At 50.2% G+C, this 16237-nt stretch overlaps 1 protein-coding gene across 9 annotated transcripts in view; it reads right to left on the bottom strand.

Annotated features, from left to right (window-relative positions):
* DOCK9 (dedicator of cytokinesis 9) overlaps positions 1-16237 on the bottom strand; it is a 2709375-nt gene that overhangs the window by 913841 nt on the left and 1779297 nt on the right. For all 9 annotated transcript variants that reach the window (XM_069639825.1, XM_069639823.1, XM_069639827.1 and 6 more), the window contains one exon: positions 8910-9030. In XM_069639825.1, coding sequence (XP_069495926.1) covers positions 8910-9030 — 121 coding nt within the window. The remainder of the gene's footprint in view (positions 1-8909; positions 9031-16237) is intronic.

The raw sequence follows: 16237 nt of genomic DNA, 5'->3' as shown, positions 1-16237 counted from the left end.
AAGGGACGCGAGACAGAACCTTTTTCACCAGAAAAAACCTTCTTCCCCTTTAAATTTAGAGGCGCGTGGGGGGTGCGGCCCAGGGAGCATGCGCTGCCCCAACTCCGCCCTCCTGCGCCACACCTCAGTCCCCACTGACGCGTCAACAATAGATTTAACATTGCCTAATGACACCAGTATTATTAGGGGGGAGGTTGGTGGGACGTATGGCGGAAAGGGGACCAAGGACTAAGAGTACGTTACTTAGTCACTACGGTGAGTAACTTATAATTATTCTTGCGTCCCTTCCCCCTTCTTCCATACTGCATGGGCGATTACAACTGAATGTAGCCCCAGGGTGGAGAGGAGAGGGTGGAGAGGAGACCCTCCTTAAGCAAACAGGTTACTGAGAACCACCTGTCCGAACGCTGCATCAGCTCTAGAGTCAGCATTTAAACAGTAATGCTTGCAGAAAGCCGCTGGAGTGGCCCAACTGGCCGCCCTGCTTATGACCTGCCATGGGACATGGCGCTGGAATGCGATGGTCGTTGCCTTGGGCCTGACTGCGTGGGCATGCATGTTGGCCGGAAGAGGCTTGTGCTGACCCTCGTATGCTTCCTTGATGGCGGAGACCATCCAGCGGGATATGGAAGCCTTGGAGGCCTGATAGCCTGGTCACGAGCCTCCAAAAGTGACTAACATGGCATCCGATTTGTGGAAGCCCTTGGTCCTGTCCAAGTAAAATTTCGGGGCATGCCTGACATCCAGGCAGTGCAGCACTCTCTTTGCTTTGTCCTTGGGTTCGGCAAAAAACGTAGCAAGGACAATTTCCTTGTTCAAGTGGAAAACCGACGGCACCTTGGGCAGAAATGCTGGGTGTGTCCGCAGGACTACTTTGTCCCTGTGAAAGGTAGTATATGGTTCCGAGGCGACCAGCACATGGATTTCACCGATTCTACAAGCCGAGGTGATGCCGACTAGTAAGGCCGCCTTGATGGTGGCCAGCCTGATGTCCGTGGATGCCATTCGCTCGAACAGTTTGTGCGCTAGGGCGCCCAAGACTATGTTAAGGTCCCGCACAGGGTACTGTCTCTTGACAGGTGGGTAGAGCATTGCAAGCCCCGCCAAATGTTTGACGATAGGGTTCGGCCGAGTTCCTGTACGCCCCGATGGCTGTGAGGTATGTACGGCAAGTGTCGACCTGCACTCCATTGTGGGAGAGGTGCGCCGAGAAGGAGAGCACGTTGTCCAAAGTAATTGCCAGGGGGTTGATTTCTTTGGAGTCCGCCTAGTGGCAGAATCTGGTCCATTTGCTTTTAACTGGGCCCTGGTAGCGTTGCTTCTTGTGCCCTGTATGATTTCCAGATTAGCCTGTGAGAGGCTGAGGTGCCGCAGCGTTACCTGGTCAGGTACCATGCTGTGAGGGCTAGTTTCTGTGGCGCGGGGTGGATGACTCTGCCCCCCTGTTGTGCCAGAAGATGTGCTGGGCCGGTCGGGAGGAGAATCGGAGGCATCTCCGAGAGGCTGAGCAGCTCCGAAAACCATGGCCTGGCCGGCAACCATGGAGCTATTAGAATGATGTTGAGGTGGCGAGAATCCTTGATCTTGCAAATTACTCTGTGAATCAGCAGAGTGGGCGGGAAGGCGTAAGCCTTCATACCGTTGCACTGAAGCCGAAATGCGTCGCCCAGGGAGCCGGGGCCCTGTCCCTGCCAGGAGGCGAACTGAGGGCACTTCCTGTTGTGACAAGTGGCAAAGAGATCTACCTGGGGATGACACCACCTGTTGAATATCTCCCGAATAACGAGGTCGTTTAGCTGCCACTCATAATTGTCCGCTCCCAATCTGCTTTGTCTGTCCGCTTCCAGGTTGGATTCCCCCGGGAAGTGGACTGCTGTGAGGTAGATGTCGTTTTCCAGGGCCCACTTTATATGCTGATAGCCAGTCTGCACAGCGGAGGGGATATGGTGCCTCCCTGCTTGTTGACGTAATACATGCTGGTCGAGTTGTCTGTCTGGATGAGGACAACCTTGCCTCTGAGAAGTGGTAGGAATGCTCTGAGCGCTAGCCAGATGGTGTTCAGCTCTAGCCAACTGATGTGGTATTCCTGCTCCTGTAGAGTCCAGGTGCCGTGGACCGAGAGATCGTCCAGGGTGGCTCCTGAACCCTCAAGCAAGGTATCTGTGGTGATGGTGGCCTGCGGGGAGGGCGGTCAAAAGGGCGTGCCCGTCCGCAGATTGCAGTCCCTGGACCACCATGTTAGGTCCGGGTGGAGAGATGGAGGAACATTGATCCTCTCGGATTGAGAGCCCTGCTCTTGGTTCCATGAGGCCACAAAGTGCAGCTAAATCCTCCTCATCCTCAATCTAGTGTGTGGGATGGCTAATAGGACCGCCGCCAAGAGACCCAGGAGATGCTGGTACCACCATGCTGAGGTCACCTGTCGGCTCAGGAAGTGGGTGGTGGCCCTCTTGATGGCCGAGATCTTGTCCTCTGACGGAAATACCTTCTCGGAGCACGTGTCCCAGATGAGGCCCAAGAATGCCAGAGTCTCCGTAGGCTGCAGCTGCGACTTCTTGAGATTGAGCGAGAAGCCGAGATCGTGCAGCGTGTTCATAAGGGTATGGGAAGAGTGGAGAACCACTTCCGGAGATGTAGCCCTGACAAGCCAGTCGTCGAGGTATGGGTAGATGTGGAGACCCTGCGCTCTGAGGTGGACCACCACTGTATTCATGAGCCTGGTAAAGAGCCTGGGGGTCAAGTTGAGGCAAAAGGAAGGACCTTGTATTGAAAATGGTAGCCCATGATCCTGAACCGTAGGAAATAAAGATGGGGCTGCCAGATCGGGACGTCTAGGTACGCGTCCTTCAGTTCCAGGGAGCACATCCAGTCTCCCTTGCACAATGTCTCTGCTATAAAAGCTGGTGGAACCAGTTTGAATTTTTGCAGGGGTGAGGATAGGTTGAGGGTGGAAAGGTCCAGCACAACTCTCAGGCCTGCCTGTTTCTTCTTCTGAATGGCAAAAATCCTGGAGTAAAAGCCCAAGCCTCGCTGGGAGGCTGGGACTGCCTAGCTCTCTACGAGCGACCGGATCTCCGCCAAAAGAATTGCTGTCCCAAACTGTGGGAGTGGAGGCGGGAGGAGAGGCTGGGATAGGGAGGCGGTACCCCGTGGATACTACGGAGAGGATCAAGGGGTACGTGAAATTCGGGCACCAGAAATTTGCATGGAGAGCAAGCCTGCCCCCCACCGGAGACACGTGGACCCGAAGGGGCGTGTCATGCCCTCTTTCCCTCGGAGGCGGTCACGGAGGAGGGGGACTGGAAAAAGCCCTTACTCCCCCCCCCCCTTTTGTTGATTTCCCCTGTTCTGAGACAGCAAGCAGACCGGCTGCCTTGATCTCTGTTCCTGGAAGCCATAGAACACTCCGTACGTACGACCCCTGTCGGAGCATTGCTGAGATTGGGTGTACGATTTGGGCATGGTCTTTGTCAGGATGGATAAAGACGTTTGTGAGCTGTTTTTCTTCTTGTCCAGCTCTTTGTTCGTGGAGGAGTGGAAGAGGTCCACACCCCCCCCGCCTCCCCTCGAACGGTAGATCTAATATGCGTTCCTGGATGTCCGGGTTGAAATTCGTTGCCCGGAGCCAGGCTGTCCTTCTCATGTCCGTGGCGATACAGATGGCACGGCCAGAGGTGTCAATATGGGCCACGGTGGATTCCATGTGGTCATGCTCCACCAGCTTGGCCTCGGCTAGCCCCGCCTTAAAGCACGATTGGCTCTGGGTAGGGAGTTCCGGGAGGAAGTCTGCAATTTCCCGCCATTATCTTTGTTTGGCGGCAGCCAGCATGGCATCGACGTTGGCCTGATGAAGATGCAAGGACGCGTTGAAATAGAGCATCTTCTCCCCGTACGCCTTCAAGGTCTTCTCCTCCTTGCCTAGCAGCGCCGCAGAGGAGGAGGAGGCTGATGTTACGCTCACCTGGCTCCCACAGAGGCGTCGGTCTGAACTGGACAGCTGCGGTCTCCACCAACGTGACGCATAGGACCGAGATGACGGACTGGACTGTCCCACCTAGCTTCGTTTGCTTGGCCCGTAGGAATATTCTTCTGCAAATGGAGAAAGGGGATTAACCACCTGTGGAGTTGAGCGTAAATCCCCCCACCCCCGCTGTTCTCCCCACAGATCACCTTTGATGTCCCCTCTTATAGTCTCACCTGATGGTTTGAAAAGATGAGCTCTCCATCCTGCATTGAGCGCAGGGGCGCGTTGATAACCAGTTGCTTCACTGGCTCGAAGAAATTGGTAAGTTCCAGAACAATACTGACTCCGAAAAGTATGTAGTTCGTAAGAGTTCACATGTCCGACTTTCACTCTTGCCCGATTCCTTGCAGTTTGCAGCTTGACGCCAGCGAAGAGTTCCTTGTGGTAGCTGACGAAGTTCAGGTAAGGATTTGGCTTATCCTACACAGTTCAATAAAATAAGGCCAGAACGTAACCTGTTGCTTGCTCCCTTATTCAGGTGTGGAGAGAAAATATGAAGTTAGGGGAATAATGCCTCCGGCGGTAAAATTAGGTAAGTCTATTGTGGTGAGAAGAGTTCCCCTTGTTTGTCCCTTTGTCTCACCTTGTTGTCCTTTTGTTCCCCTTAGGGGTCGGGGTACGGCGAGGATGCAATGGAGACTGCGCCGACCCGTGAAGAGGAATAGTACCCCCGGCGGTAATCAGGTAAGTCTATGGGGGTAGTTACTATTGCCTCTGTTTATTCCCTTGGCTCACCTTTGCTGTTCTTGTGTTCCCCTTAGGTGCCAGAGTGCGGCGGGAACGTGCAGAAGGATGCGGTGGATCGTGAGGATGTTGCGAAGGCCGGTGAGTTCAGCGCGGCGCTGCACCAGGCGAAGCGGCACGCGTAAAATGCTTCTTTCTTCCAGCTCGAAGGCGTGGTGGATCTGGAATTCAGGTAAGGATCGAAGGTTTTGCTCTTATTCTAACCTCTTCTCCTTCTGTTCCTCCCTTTTTCTAGGAGTTGCAGACTCGAGGCGGGCGTCGCAGAAGACTGGATGCAGGCTTGCAGACACGGTGAGCGTTAGGCTGCTGGATGAAGAATAACGCAAAGCGTGTGCTGCTCTTCGGGCGTGGTTTAAATAGCCTCCAAAGTAGTCCCAGGTAAGTATTCCTCCCCAGCCCCACCCGAGTAAAAAATAGTCCCTAGGTAAAATAGTCCCTTCCAAGCCTCATTTGGCTTGGAGCTCTGCAGCATGGTCTGCATCAGGTAAGCTTGCAGCATGGTCTGCATCAGGTAAGTTCTACTCTATGAGCCTGGCGCGACTGACTCTCCATATGAGCCTGGCGCCAGGACCGCACCCAAACAGCCCCTAGCAGGGGTTTTTGGGCTTGCTCAAAATAACTTGATGCCTGCTTCCGGGGTTGCTGGACCTTGTCTGGTTCCCCGGGGGTAGGCATCATGACAGCTGAGGACGACTGAGGCTTGGAGTATAGTGATGCCGAAGCGATCACTGATTAGTGTGGCTAAGGATGGGCCAAGAGCAAGAGTGTATCCCGTGTGCAGGCGTCGATTGACCGGCTTGGCCGAGAGGGGTTTGAGCCAGCCCTTCTTGGCCAGGAAGACATCGGTTTGCAGTGGAATCCCCATTTTGGCAGAGAGGCATCGCGTGAGGACTTCCGCCAGAACCCCCTCTGCCGGCTGCTCGGGCTGGGGTAGGCCCAGATACTGCGCCAGCCCAGCAAGACGATCATGGAAGGCCCTGGCTGAGGATGGCGTGTCAGGATCATCCTCCTCATCTGTATCCTGAGGATCATGATGATCCTGTGGAGGAGTAGTTGGTGCCGGAGGCTGGGGTACAGCGGCCGGAGTCTGAGGAGGCAGCATAGGCTGGTACGGAGCTGCCTGAGGAGTTGGCTGGGAAGCCGCAGGCAGTGGCTGCGCCGGGTTCTGGGGCACCGGCTGAGGCGCTTGTGGTGCTGCTAGCATTGCGGGAAGGACTTCCCTGATGGCGTTGTTGAGGTAACCCCCATCTGAGGTGACTTCATGAGGCAGAGGAAGCTCTCGAAGAACCCCTCGTCACTGGCCGAGGAGGTGGCAGGGGGTGCTGACGGGGTAGCTGGGAGCTACCCTGTATGGACGCAGTGGGAAGCTGCCCTGTGCAAAAGAGGGATAAGCTGTAGGCCACGTACCTGGTTGAGGCCAGTCCCACCTTGACACTCGTTCTTCGACGAATTCCTGGAATGGTGTCGGACAGGTGCTTCTGTCTAGCGCGGCGGTCATCTTGTCGAGCTGTCTGCCATGTGCCAGCGACGTGTTGCACGGCCTGCTGGGCCCAGCCTCCTCCAAGACTCTTGCGTGTGGATCACGAGGCCTCCCCTTCTCCTCAGGCCTAGGCTGGTAGGTGGGACACCCTCGACCCAAGGGTCGGTAGAGCTGCTAGGTGCCCCCTCAGACGTATTGCCGGTACTAGGGCATAGCCCCTCGGCCATGGTGCCGGTACAAGAGCGGAGCCCCTAGGGTGAAGAGCTGGTAAAAGAACCTTCCGGTCCCTCAACACTGTTACCGGGGAGGATCCGAGGCCAGTAGCTGCAGCAGCTTCGGAGTACGTGCTGGTAGAAGGACCTGTCCCGACCCTCCCACCCGGGAGAGTCCCTGGGAAGGAGTTTCCTTTGCAGGGTGCAATGGAAAATATCTGCCCTACCTTGGGCTTGGTTCGATGTTTCACGAAGTTTTTGAGGTCCTCTGGAAGCGACTTCTTGAAGAGCTCCCTCCACCTGGCTAGTCTGTTCTTCAGCGCTTTCGAGGACAGCGAGCCACATGCTGCACAAGCTTGCCAACCGTGGTCTGGACCAAGGCAACATAGGCAGAGGGCATGGGGGTCTGAAGTTGGGAAGAGCCTGTTGCAGGATGGACACCTGCTGAACCCTGTGGAAGGCGACATGCACCGAGGAGAGGCGTGACGCTGGAGGACTGAGTACCTGAATGATAAAAAAGAGAAGAAGTATCCGCGCATGGAATTACATGGCCGAAGCCAAACCCAGGAGCTCTGGTGAATTCGGCCCGTTCCCGTCAACACAGAAAAGGGGACTGAGGTGTGGCGTTGGAGGGAAGTGTCGGGGCAGCGCATATCTTCCTGGGCCGCACACCTCTAAATTTAAAGGGGAAGAAGGATTTTTCTGGTGAAAAAGGTTCCGTCTCCCGTCCCTTGGAAGGGACACCCATGCAGTATGGATGAAAGGGGACGGGACGCAAGAGTACTACTTTATAATTATAAAATGCAATGTGAGCTGGCTAACCAGCATAGATCGTACATATTTCTAACTGAATATATTGTGAAATTTCCACATTTTAAATATTGTGCAATACACATATGAGATTCCGGTTCAATTTGTTGGAAACATTAGGTAAATGGAAACCGAGAGGTTTACCGGACATGGAATGTACTTGTAGATTGTGTGGCAAAGAGCCAGTGGAGACACTCAAACATTGGAAATCTTGATGTCCAGCCATCAGATTCCTGAGGGTGTCGTATTTTGGAAGATTTGTGGTACAAGAAGCAAGTTTTGACAGTGATTGGTTTTGGGACAAGTTGATGGGAGGGCGGGATACCTTCATAATAATTTCCCTATTAAGCCTTTTAAATTCCATTCATGCTTTAATGCTTTAGTGTGCAAAACTGTATATATGTAATTGTGGTTATTAAGGATGTTGTACGTTTTAACTTGGGAGATTTTTATATAGCGGATCGGAAAAGTTGGGTACATGTTTGATTACTGTGAATGATGGTGTTAATTGTGTTTTTATGTATAGAATACATTTTGTTATAAAATGTTTCAAAGTTTTTTTATAAACTAATGACAATTCATCTTTTTAAATGTATCAATGTCAGAGCTTTTCATTTGCTCAAGTAATTTTATTAATGTCAACAGCCCGGTTTTAAGATTTGAGACCTTTTCTATTATCTTTATAAAAATGTATGCATTTTCATCAGGCGTGAGCAGACCCATAACACAATTCGGCCTATAATGACACAGTTCACTGTGTAGTTAGTAGTTTGAAACAATATTACCAGATCAATGTGCTGAAAAATGCACCATTTCACATACACTTTTTTTGTGATTCATGGGTGTGGGCCTCTTTTTTTGGTGATGAAGACTATTTGACCCAGCCCAAATTTGTCTTTCAGAATTCACATATAATCCCGTGGACTGTGGCCTAAACTACCTCTCCCTACATGGGCATCTAATCATGTGCATTGACACTTTCAAATGAATCTTAATTATTTACAGTGACTAAAGATACAAATACTCAACTGCTGACCGAGGATCAGTCATGCATACATGCTTCTAGTTCATTTTGCAGGGTCTCTTGTACCAGATGCTTTAAACTAAAATAGCCTATATTGTATCTGCTCATATTTATTGCACTTCACTGTTACATATCAAACTTAAGTCTAATGGACATGTTTTTTCCTCAGTGTACCATATTTTAGTGGCACTCAGTATTTAACACATACATTGAAACATACACATGTAATGGAATTTCACTGCTGGTTTAGGAGCCTGTGATACTCTTAAACGCTCAACTGCCAGGAACCATTACTGATTGTAAACAATTCAAATGACTGAAGAAACAAAGTGTAAGCATTCTCTCTTGTCCACATTCGTTGACAAGCTGCTTTTATTGGCCAATCTAGTGGAAGAGACAATGGACGAAGGCACAATATCAGTGTGCAATATAGTTTACTGTTACATACATATTCTGACCACATAAAACATCCCTATTAATTTATTTCAAAAAGAGACTGCATGTCTTTCCATTGAGATGGCAATCAATCTATTACAGTAATTATCGATAACCAGTTGTCAGAGTCCAAACATAGGTTAATTGTTCAACACAAAGCATTCCAAGGGTGGTAATTACCAGTGCCTGAGATGGCTCCAAATAGCTCTTTATGAAGACTGCTATCCAGCGTATTGCTGCATTTCTGAGGAGTTCCTAGGTTTCCAGGCGGTAAACTGTGAAGTGGCTCATCTTTTGCACACTAAGGAAAACAAAAACAAAACATCTTGAATTATCAAATGCAAATGTTTCTGTGTAATTATATCAAGGTTGGTACACGTGTTGATACTACCTCAGCAAGCTCTCCCAAACCCAACCCACATCTTTTCCTTGCAATGGGGTGAGATGTGACGTGTTAGGGCCTTGTTTGTACTGCATAGTTGGCCAACCCCCAATAGCTGGTGGATCCTCAGATAACAGCTCTTAATGGGTTCTCTGTAGCATTGGCCTAGATCTATATTTATGTCGGATCGATCTTCCCACAGCCATATGGAGACAAGTGGAGGGCTGCAATGCTAACAAGGATTCAGTATACACGAAAAAAAGAAAAACGGGTTGCGAAATGACTAGATCTGAAACACCGAACTTGGGATTACTGCTGCTTTGCACACATTTAAAAAGGAAGTAGTCGAAAGCCCCACCCGAAATGTCTCAGCTTCCAGCAACTTGTAACACAGTGGACAGTTGGAATGCTGCAAACAGAAAGTGGGAATCAAAACCTCACTGGGCCCACTGACCCCTATCTGGAGTAACCCGGGCTTCTCCCCTGGCCTTTGCATCCGTAGCTTTGCCAGGTGGCCGGAGGGTGGCCTCCACAAAATCTCAGACTTTTTAAAGGAAGGCCAGCCGCTTACCTTTGAGGACTGCAAGGCAAGTTCAATATCACTGAGGAGGAACGATTCCGGTATACTCAGATCCGGCACTGGATCTCACAACGCTCCATCAGAGAACGTGGCTCCAGGGACCCAACTCCCCTCGAACTATCACTGACAGCATCCCCTCCAATAGGTAAGATCTCCACCCTCTACAAACTCCTAGAAAAAGCTAACCCTGAAGCGAAGGAAAGGTACATGCTGAACTGGGAGAGGGACTTGGGTCGCTCATTGGAGCCTGATGCTTGGGACAAAATTTGGTCAAGACTCCACAAGAGTACACAATATGTTACCAATAGGGAAGGGGGATATAAAGTATGCTTCAGGTACTATATTACACCAACCCAGCTGCATAAAGCGGGCGTGAGGCCCTCACTGAACTGTTGGAGGGGGTGCACGCAAGAGGGCTCGCTTTTCCACCTCCTATGGGACTGCCCTAAGGCGGCGCACTATTGGAAGGGGGTGCCGACGCATGTCCAAGCAATAACATCCTGTGGGACCCTGGAATAATTTTGCTGGGTGACCCAGGGGAGGCGGATGTGCCGATGTCAGGAAACGCTGCTTGCCTTTGCACTCAACTATTATTGGCGGCAAAAATTGCCCTCACTCCTCTCTGGAAGCACCACGAGGGCCCCTCTATCCCGCTATGGTGGGCCAAGTGTTGGGACATTGTTACTGCGGAAAAAATCACTGCAATTCGCCTGGGCAACCTCAATCCCTTCCAGAACACCTGGGCCCCATTCATGGGCTATGCAGACCGTTACCCGGCCCTCACACTAAAGCCGCCTAGCGTCCGCTGGCTGAACTGAACTTCGCATGGACGCGGGTTGGTCCAGTATAGAGATACCCCCCCCCCCCCCCCCTGGCCATTTTCCTGCCCAAACATTGCTATGAATGAGTTGCATACTAAATTCCCTCTCCCATTATCTACTCCTTCCACTGTAATGAACTATTCCACCACAATCATGCGCTAACTCCGATGTCTACGGTTTAATTTGTTTCTTTCTTGTTATTACTGATTAATACCTGAATAAAATGTATATTTTGAATTAAAAAAAAGGAAGTAGTCAATGTATTTTGGATGAAGCTTTTAGTTTGATTACAGACCAAATTTCTCAGTAGATTTGCCTGGTTTATGCATTACCAAGCGCCCAATCATTACAGGCAGCAGCAATCTGCCTTTATTCTGCAGATGGATACATGAGGCTGACGTCGACTCGGCAAAAGCGTCTGAAGAACTCATCAGTGTATAAATCATAACTTGTATTTTCTATTTGTGCATTTAAATCTCAAGCCGAGTCACTTTTAGAGACTCATCATTCTCCAGACACCAAACTCACATTTGCATTGTTTCCTTGTACAGAGGCAACAACGCCACACCACCTCGCTTGTCGAGGTAGTGCATGGTTACAGTGTTGTAAGTCAGGACCAAAACACACTTGCCTCACACAGAGGAAAGGAAGGCATTCAGGACCAGACTTATCGATCACAGGTCAAGTGAAGTGATACATTTTAGAGCTTCTTCCAGGAACCAGAGGCCTCTCATTGTAAGGTCCAACATGTGAGCAGCCCAGGACTTCAAGGAAGTGTCCTTGACCACCGTCATTTGTGGCCAGGGTTGCCAAAGTAATGCACCTCTCAAGTTGTCTTGCAGGGCCCACCACAGGAGACAAAGAATCCGAGACCTGCAACAGGTTTGATAGATCGCCCAGGAACTATGGCCACCGACTTGAAGTCGCCACTAACGCAATCTCATGCACAGCTGGGCCTCTACCCTCTAAGGGATAAACGATGACTTGAGGCCCAGAAGGCAGTGAAAGGCAAACTTTGGAACCAGACTCTGGCTCTGGAATTGAAAGACCTTGATCACCTGAAAGACATTTGCTACCTGATCTTCAGGAAGGAAAGCCCTCCCCAGAGAGGTTTTCAAGACCGCTCTGATGAGCTGGAGGGACTAGGACAGCGAAACGTGTGGCTTAAACTTCAGGGAAAAGCCCCAACTGTGCAAAAGGCAGCAGATGTGGTACAAATGCACTGACATCAGGTCTGGGGTGTGGGCTCAAATGAGCCTATCGTCCATGTAGAGAAAGATGTGTATGGGGTTGCTGTGGGTACTCTTGTTCAGAGAGGAATTGCCATAACATTTCGATGCTAGACTGCCCATGTGGGCGGGACAAAGACTGATATTCAAATGGATATTTCCCATCTGTGAAAGGTACAGTGAGCAAAAAGCGTGTGCTGCAAACTCATCTCAGAACAGGTTATCATGCCATGTTCTTTCTGGCAGAACCTTCCCCGAAGACCACATCAGGGCAAAGCTGAGAAGCATACTAGCGAGTAACCCGGCTGGGTGGCGTCCCTGTGAATACCAGGTGAGCGTAACAATCTCTCCCTCACTCTGAACAGGTTAGCAACTCTATGGCCGTCTTTTGAAGAAGCTGAAAGACCGACTCGAATTTGGCGAAGAGAAGGGTGGTCAGGTTGGGGTTAAAGAAAAGGGAGGCAGTAACCCTGAAACACAAAGCTGTAAAGCCCAAACTTCAGTAGTGGTGTGATGCCATGATTCAATTAAGATGGACAGCCTGCCTCCCACCGACAAAGTCCAATTCACAGTGGCTATGTACATGGGGATGCTGTGGGGACAGTAGAAGTGCCAGAGCCTTCTCTCTTGGCAAGTATGATGATGCTATGGCTGCTTGCCGGAGGGTGGTTGGCCCGTGCAAAGGTGGGGTGAGGTGAAGGGCCACAAAGAAGAATGCCTGCGAGTGGAGGCAAGCGGATGATATACATCGAGGACGAAGGACTAGGCCGTGATTTTGTAGGCTTGAAATTTTTGTAGGCATTCAACAACCTTAGCCCTAAACAGTTGTTGAAGGGCATATGTAAAAAGCTTCGAGTGAACATGTAAAACCCAAGGTCCTCATCCACAAGTCTCCTCAGGACCAATCCTGTGCCCATAGAATGTGCCATACAATCAGCTGTGTCCAGACCAGATTGTAAAAACAGGGTTGAACCATTAATCTAGGAGCAGAGTGCTTGGCGGTATCCCTGGAATGACTGCCCTTTGTTGGAGGAAGGAGAAATATGTCTAGGGGTCAGGACCTCTTCCTATTTTTTTCTTCTTCTTGCCCTTCTGGACAGGAGAACGTTCTTCAACAGACTCGACATTACAGAATTTATTGAAGCCGCACCCGAGGACTTGGAAGGCATCCTTTTACCACCCTTGGAGTAGTAGGTGTAGAGCTTTGCAGGATTCTCCCTGAGGGCCTTAGAATGCAATGGCTGGCAGGAGCCATGATTCCCCCATGTTGTGGTCCTCCCCGAGGCAGAGGAGTAATACCCTGTGGGGGTCTCACAAGGACAGTCTCCCACAGCCTGAGCAGGGTTTGAAACCCAAGGCCTTCAGAGGTTTGGGTGTGATGCAGGTAGAGTAGCTAAGGTAAGCAACTTTCCCAAAGCATATGGAGAGCAGGGAACAAAGGAGCATAGGTTATAGGGTGCAGCAACTTCATATATCCTAGCCCAAACATCACATTTGGCTTCTGGGCACTCACTGGTGCTGGGCAGTTGAGATGCAGAGCAGCAATGAGCCCACGGGCTGTTGAAAGGTTCCTTAAGTCAGCTGGCACTAGAGAGAATATCTAAGATGAAGAATAGGTGGGTGGGAAAAAACCTATTGAAATCCCCAAGGCCCAAAAAACCATGTCCTGTAAAATAATGTTCAGGGTAGGTCGTCCACAATGTAGCTGCTAAATTCATCAACTGCTTCAATAGCTTGTACCACCTCCTTGCACCTGACATTAAGGAGGTGCTACTATATGGTTTACTGAGGAATGCTTCCAGTTTTTTTTGCGCAATTGACAATCCAAGTTTAAACTGCAGTGTTCCTCATCTGACTTAAAACCAGTCACGACAGTGCCCAAGCTGCTGTCTCTACAATAGTTTCCTGTTTGGTAGGTAGCAGGTGTGACATTGATACAACATGTTACGTGATTGATGGTTCCTGACACGAATTGCTTATCCAATAAGTTTGAATTGTTATATTGTTGTCACATTTTGTTTGTATTGCTTTTGTATGCATATGTGCTCTGACCTATTGGGGTTATAATAAAATAAAAATGTTAAAATATGAGAGTGCCCAAGTGTTCATGTCTGTCTGCTGTGTTTTTTGCCAATTATATTTAGGCATTAAAGAGTCGTGCCAAAATAGTGGCAACTTCCAGTCTCCATTCAATTTGGTGACTACTTCAGACAAAATAAATACATTTATTATATGGTTTAAGTTACTTATCTGTAACTATTGTTCTCCAGCATGGGTCTGGCATGGATTTGCATGCTTATGAATATTCCCTGTCAGGCTGGGAATCCTCTGTAAAAGAAAAAACAGTTTCACTTTCACTTTAAAACTGTTTTGTCCTCTAAACCAATCACTGTCGTCTGGGTCATACTGCCGCCCATCCAATGACAGTACTCTCCCTAAGCTCCACCCCTGGTGGCCATCCTCAGATTTGGTAAGCACGTAAAGTGCCAGTATGAACCAAGAAGAGACACAGAGGGGACAGAAGGCGGGTTGGCATGTGAATCCATGTCAGACCCATGCCAGAGAACAATAGTTACAGGTAAGTAACTTAAACATTCTCCAGTATGGGGTCTGGCATGGATTCACATGCTCATGAATAACGATTACACAGCACAACCACGGGAGGTGGCAAATCTCAACCGAAGCAATAAACACTCACCTCTGGAGTATACTTACCTCAAACAAACAGGTTGGTAGCACAGCTTGGCCGACTCGGGACTCCTCCCTATAATCCCTGTTGACCCAGTAGAACCTCGTGAAGGTGTGCGTCGACCTCCACATAGCAGCCCTGCAGATGTTGAGCAGGGGCGCACACTAGAGAGAAATGCTGTTGTTGCTGCGATGGCTCTGGTGGAGTGGCGTTTCAGCCGGCATGGCAGCAGCCTGCTAGCCAGTCAAAGGTACATGATGCGGCCGGTGAGCCACCTGGAGATGGAAGTTATTCGGATAATGCTTTTCCATGATTTAGAGGTCCAAATTTGATGAACAACTGAGAAGTCTTCCAAAAATTCTTCATATGTGCCACGTAGAACTTCAAGGCACGAGCAACGTCCAGCGAATGCAAGCCCCTCTTTGCTTGTGACGACTGATTCGGGAAGAAGACTGGTAATACCAAAGGTTTGTTGAGGTGAAATTCTGACTGTAACATCGGAATAAAGGTGGGGTGTGTATGCAGTACCACACTTGAAGCGTGGAAAGACAACTAAGGCTGCTTGCAAGACAGGGCTTGGTTCTCCCCAACACGCCTAGCTGAGGCGATAGCCACGAAGAAGGCTGTCTTCCACAGAGAAACTTGAGCGGTGCTTGATGCATAGGCTCAAAGGGAGCTCCCATGAGCTTAGCTAGGACTACGTTGATCTCTCAAGCCGGGGCAGGAGCCTTCACCGGCGGGAGAGCCCTGAAGAGCCCCTTGAGGATCTGCTTGACAAGTCTGTGCGATCACAGAGAAAGTCTACCTGGAGACCTGGTGTAATGAGACATGGTGGCGAGATGCACCTTGATAGAGGCGTGAGCAAATCCGGTCTTGGCCAAGTAAAGCAAGCATGGTAGAAGTTGTGGGGTCGTGATACACAGAGGGGTAATCTTCTGATCCCAGCACCACACAGAGAAGATCTTCCATTTATGGCCGTAGCACTTCAACGTTGTCGGGGCACTGGCCCTGGCCAGGATGTCTTTACATTCTTCAGGTAAAGCATAACCTCCAAACTCTAGAGCTGCAGGAGCCGTGCCATCAGGTTCAGCGGCTCTGGGTTGTGGTGCAGAATCGCCCCGTCCCCTCTGTTGAGAAGGTGCAGGAGCAGTGGCAGCCTGATGAATGGAGCCACTGAAACACGCAGCAGGTCCGGGTACCAGATTTGTCGCAGCGACAAGTATTATCCTGCAGTGGCACTGTGAGTGTGTTGATTACACGTAGCAGGAGCGGAAATTGAGGAAAAGCATACAGGAACAGTCCCTCCCACAGGAATGAGAACGTGACCCCCATACTTCTTGGCAGAGGGAACCTGCTGACGAACCTCTGGCACTTGGAGTTCACCGCCGTTGTGAAGAGATCGATCTGGGGTTGGCCCCATTTGTTTAACAGAAGGTCCACCATGTCCTGGCGAAGCTCCCACTCGTGGCAAGATTGCAGCTTCCTGCTGAGTGAGTCTGCAGTGTTCTTGGCACCTGCCAGGTGGAAAGGGCCGGGGAACATGTCCTGACAAATGGCCCAGCCCCACAAGTCCTGGGCCTCCTTGGAGAGCACCTGCGATCGGGTCCCACCTTGTTTCCAGATGTAGAACATGGTGATGGTGTTCTCTGTGAAGATCATTACCACCTAGCCCCTCAACAATAGCAGAAAAGACTTGAGGGCCCAGAATATGGCCCGAAGTTCCAGGACGTTTATGTGGAGGCACTTTACTTCCAATTGCCAGAGGCCTATGGCGTGCAACTGTCTGGTGTGTGCGCCCCAGCCTTCT

Source organism: Ambystoma mexicanum, chromosome 7q (genome assembly GCF_040938575.1).
Source record: "Ambystoma mexicanum isolate Mex_15411 chromosome 7q, UKY_AmexF1_1, whole genome shotgun sequence".
Lineage (NCBI taxonomy): Eukaryota > Metazoa > Chordata > Amphibia > Caudata > Ambystomatidae > Ambystoma > Ambystoma mexicanum.
The sequence above is the reverse complement of the archived record's forward strand: the minus strand, read 5'-3'. Positions and strand labels throughout refer to the sequence as shown.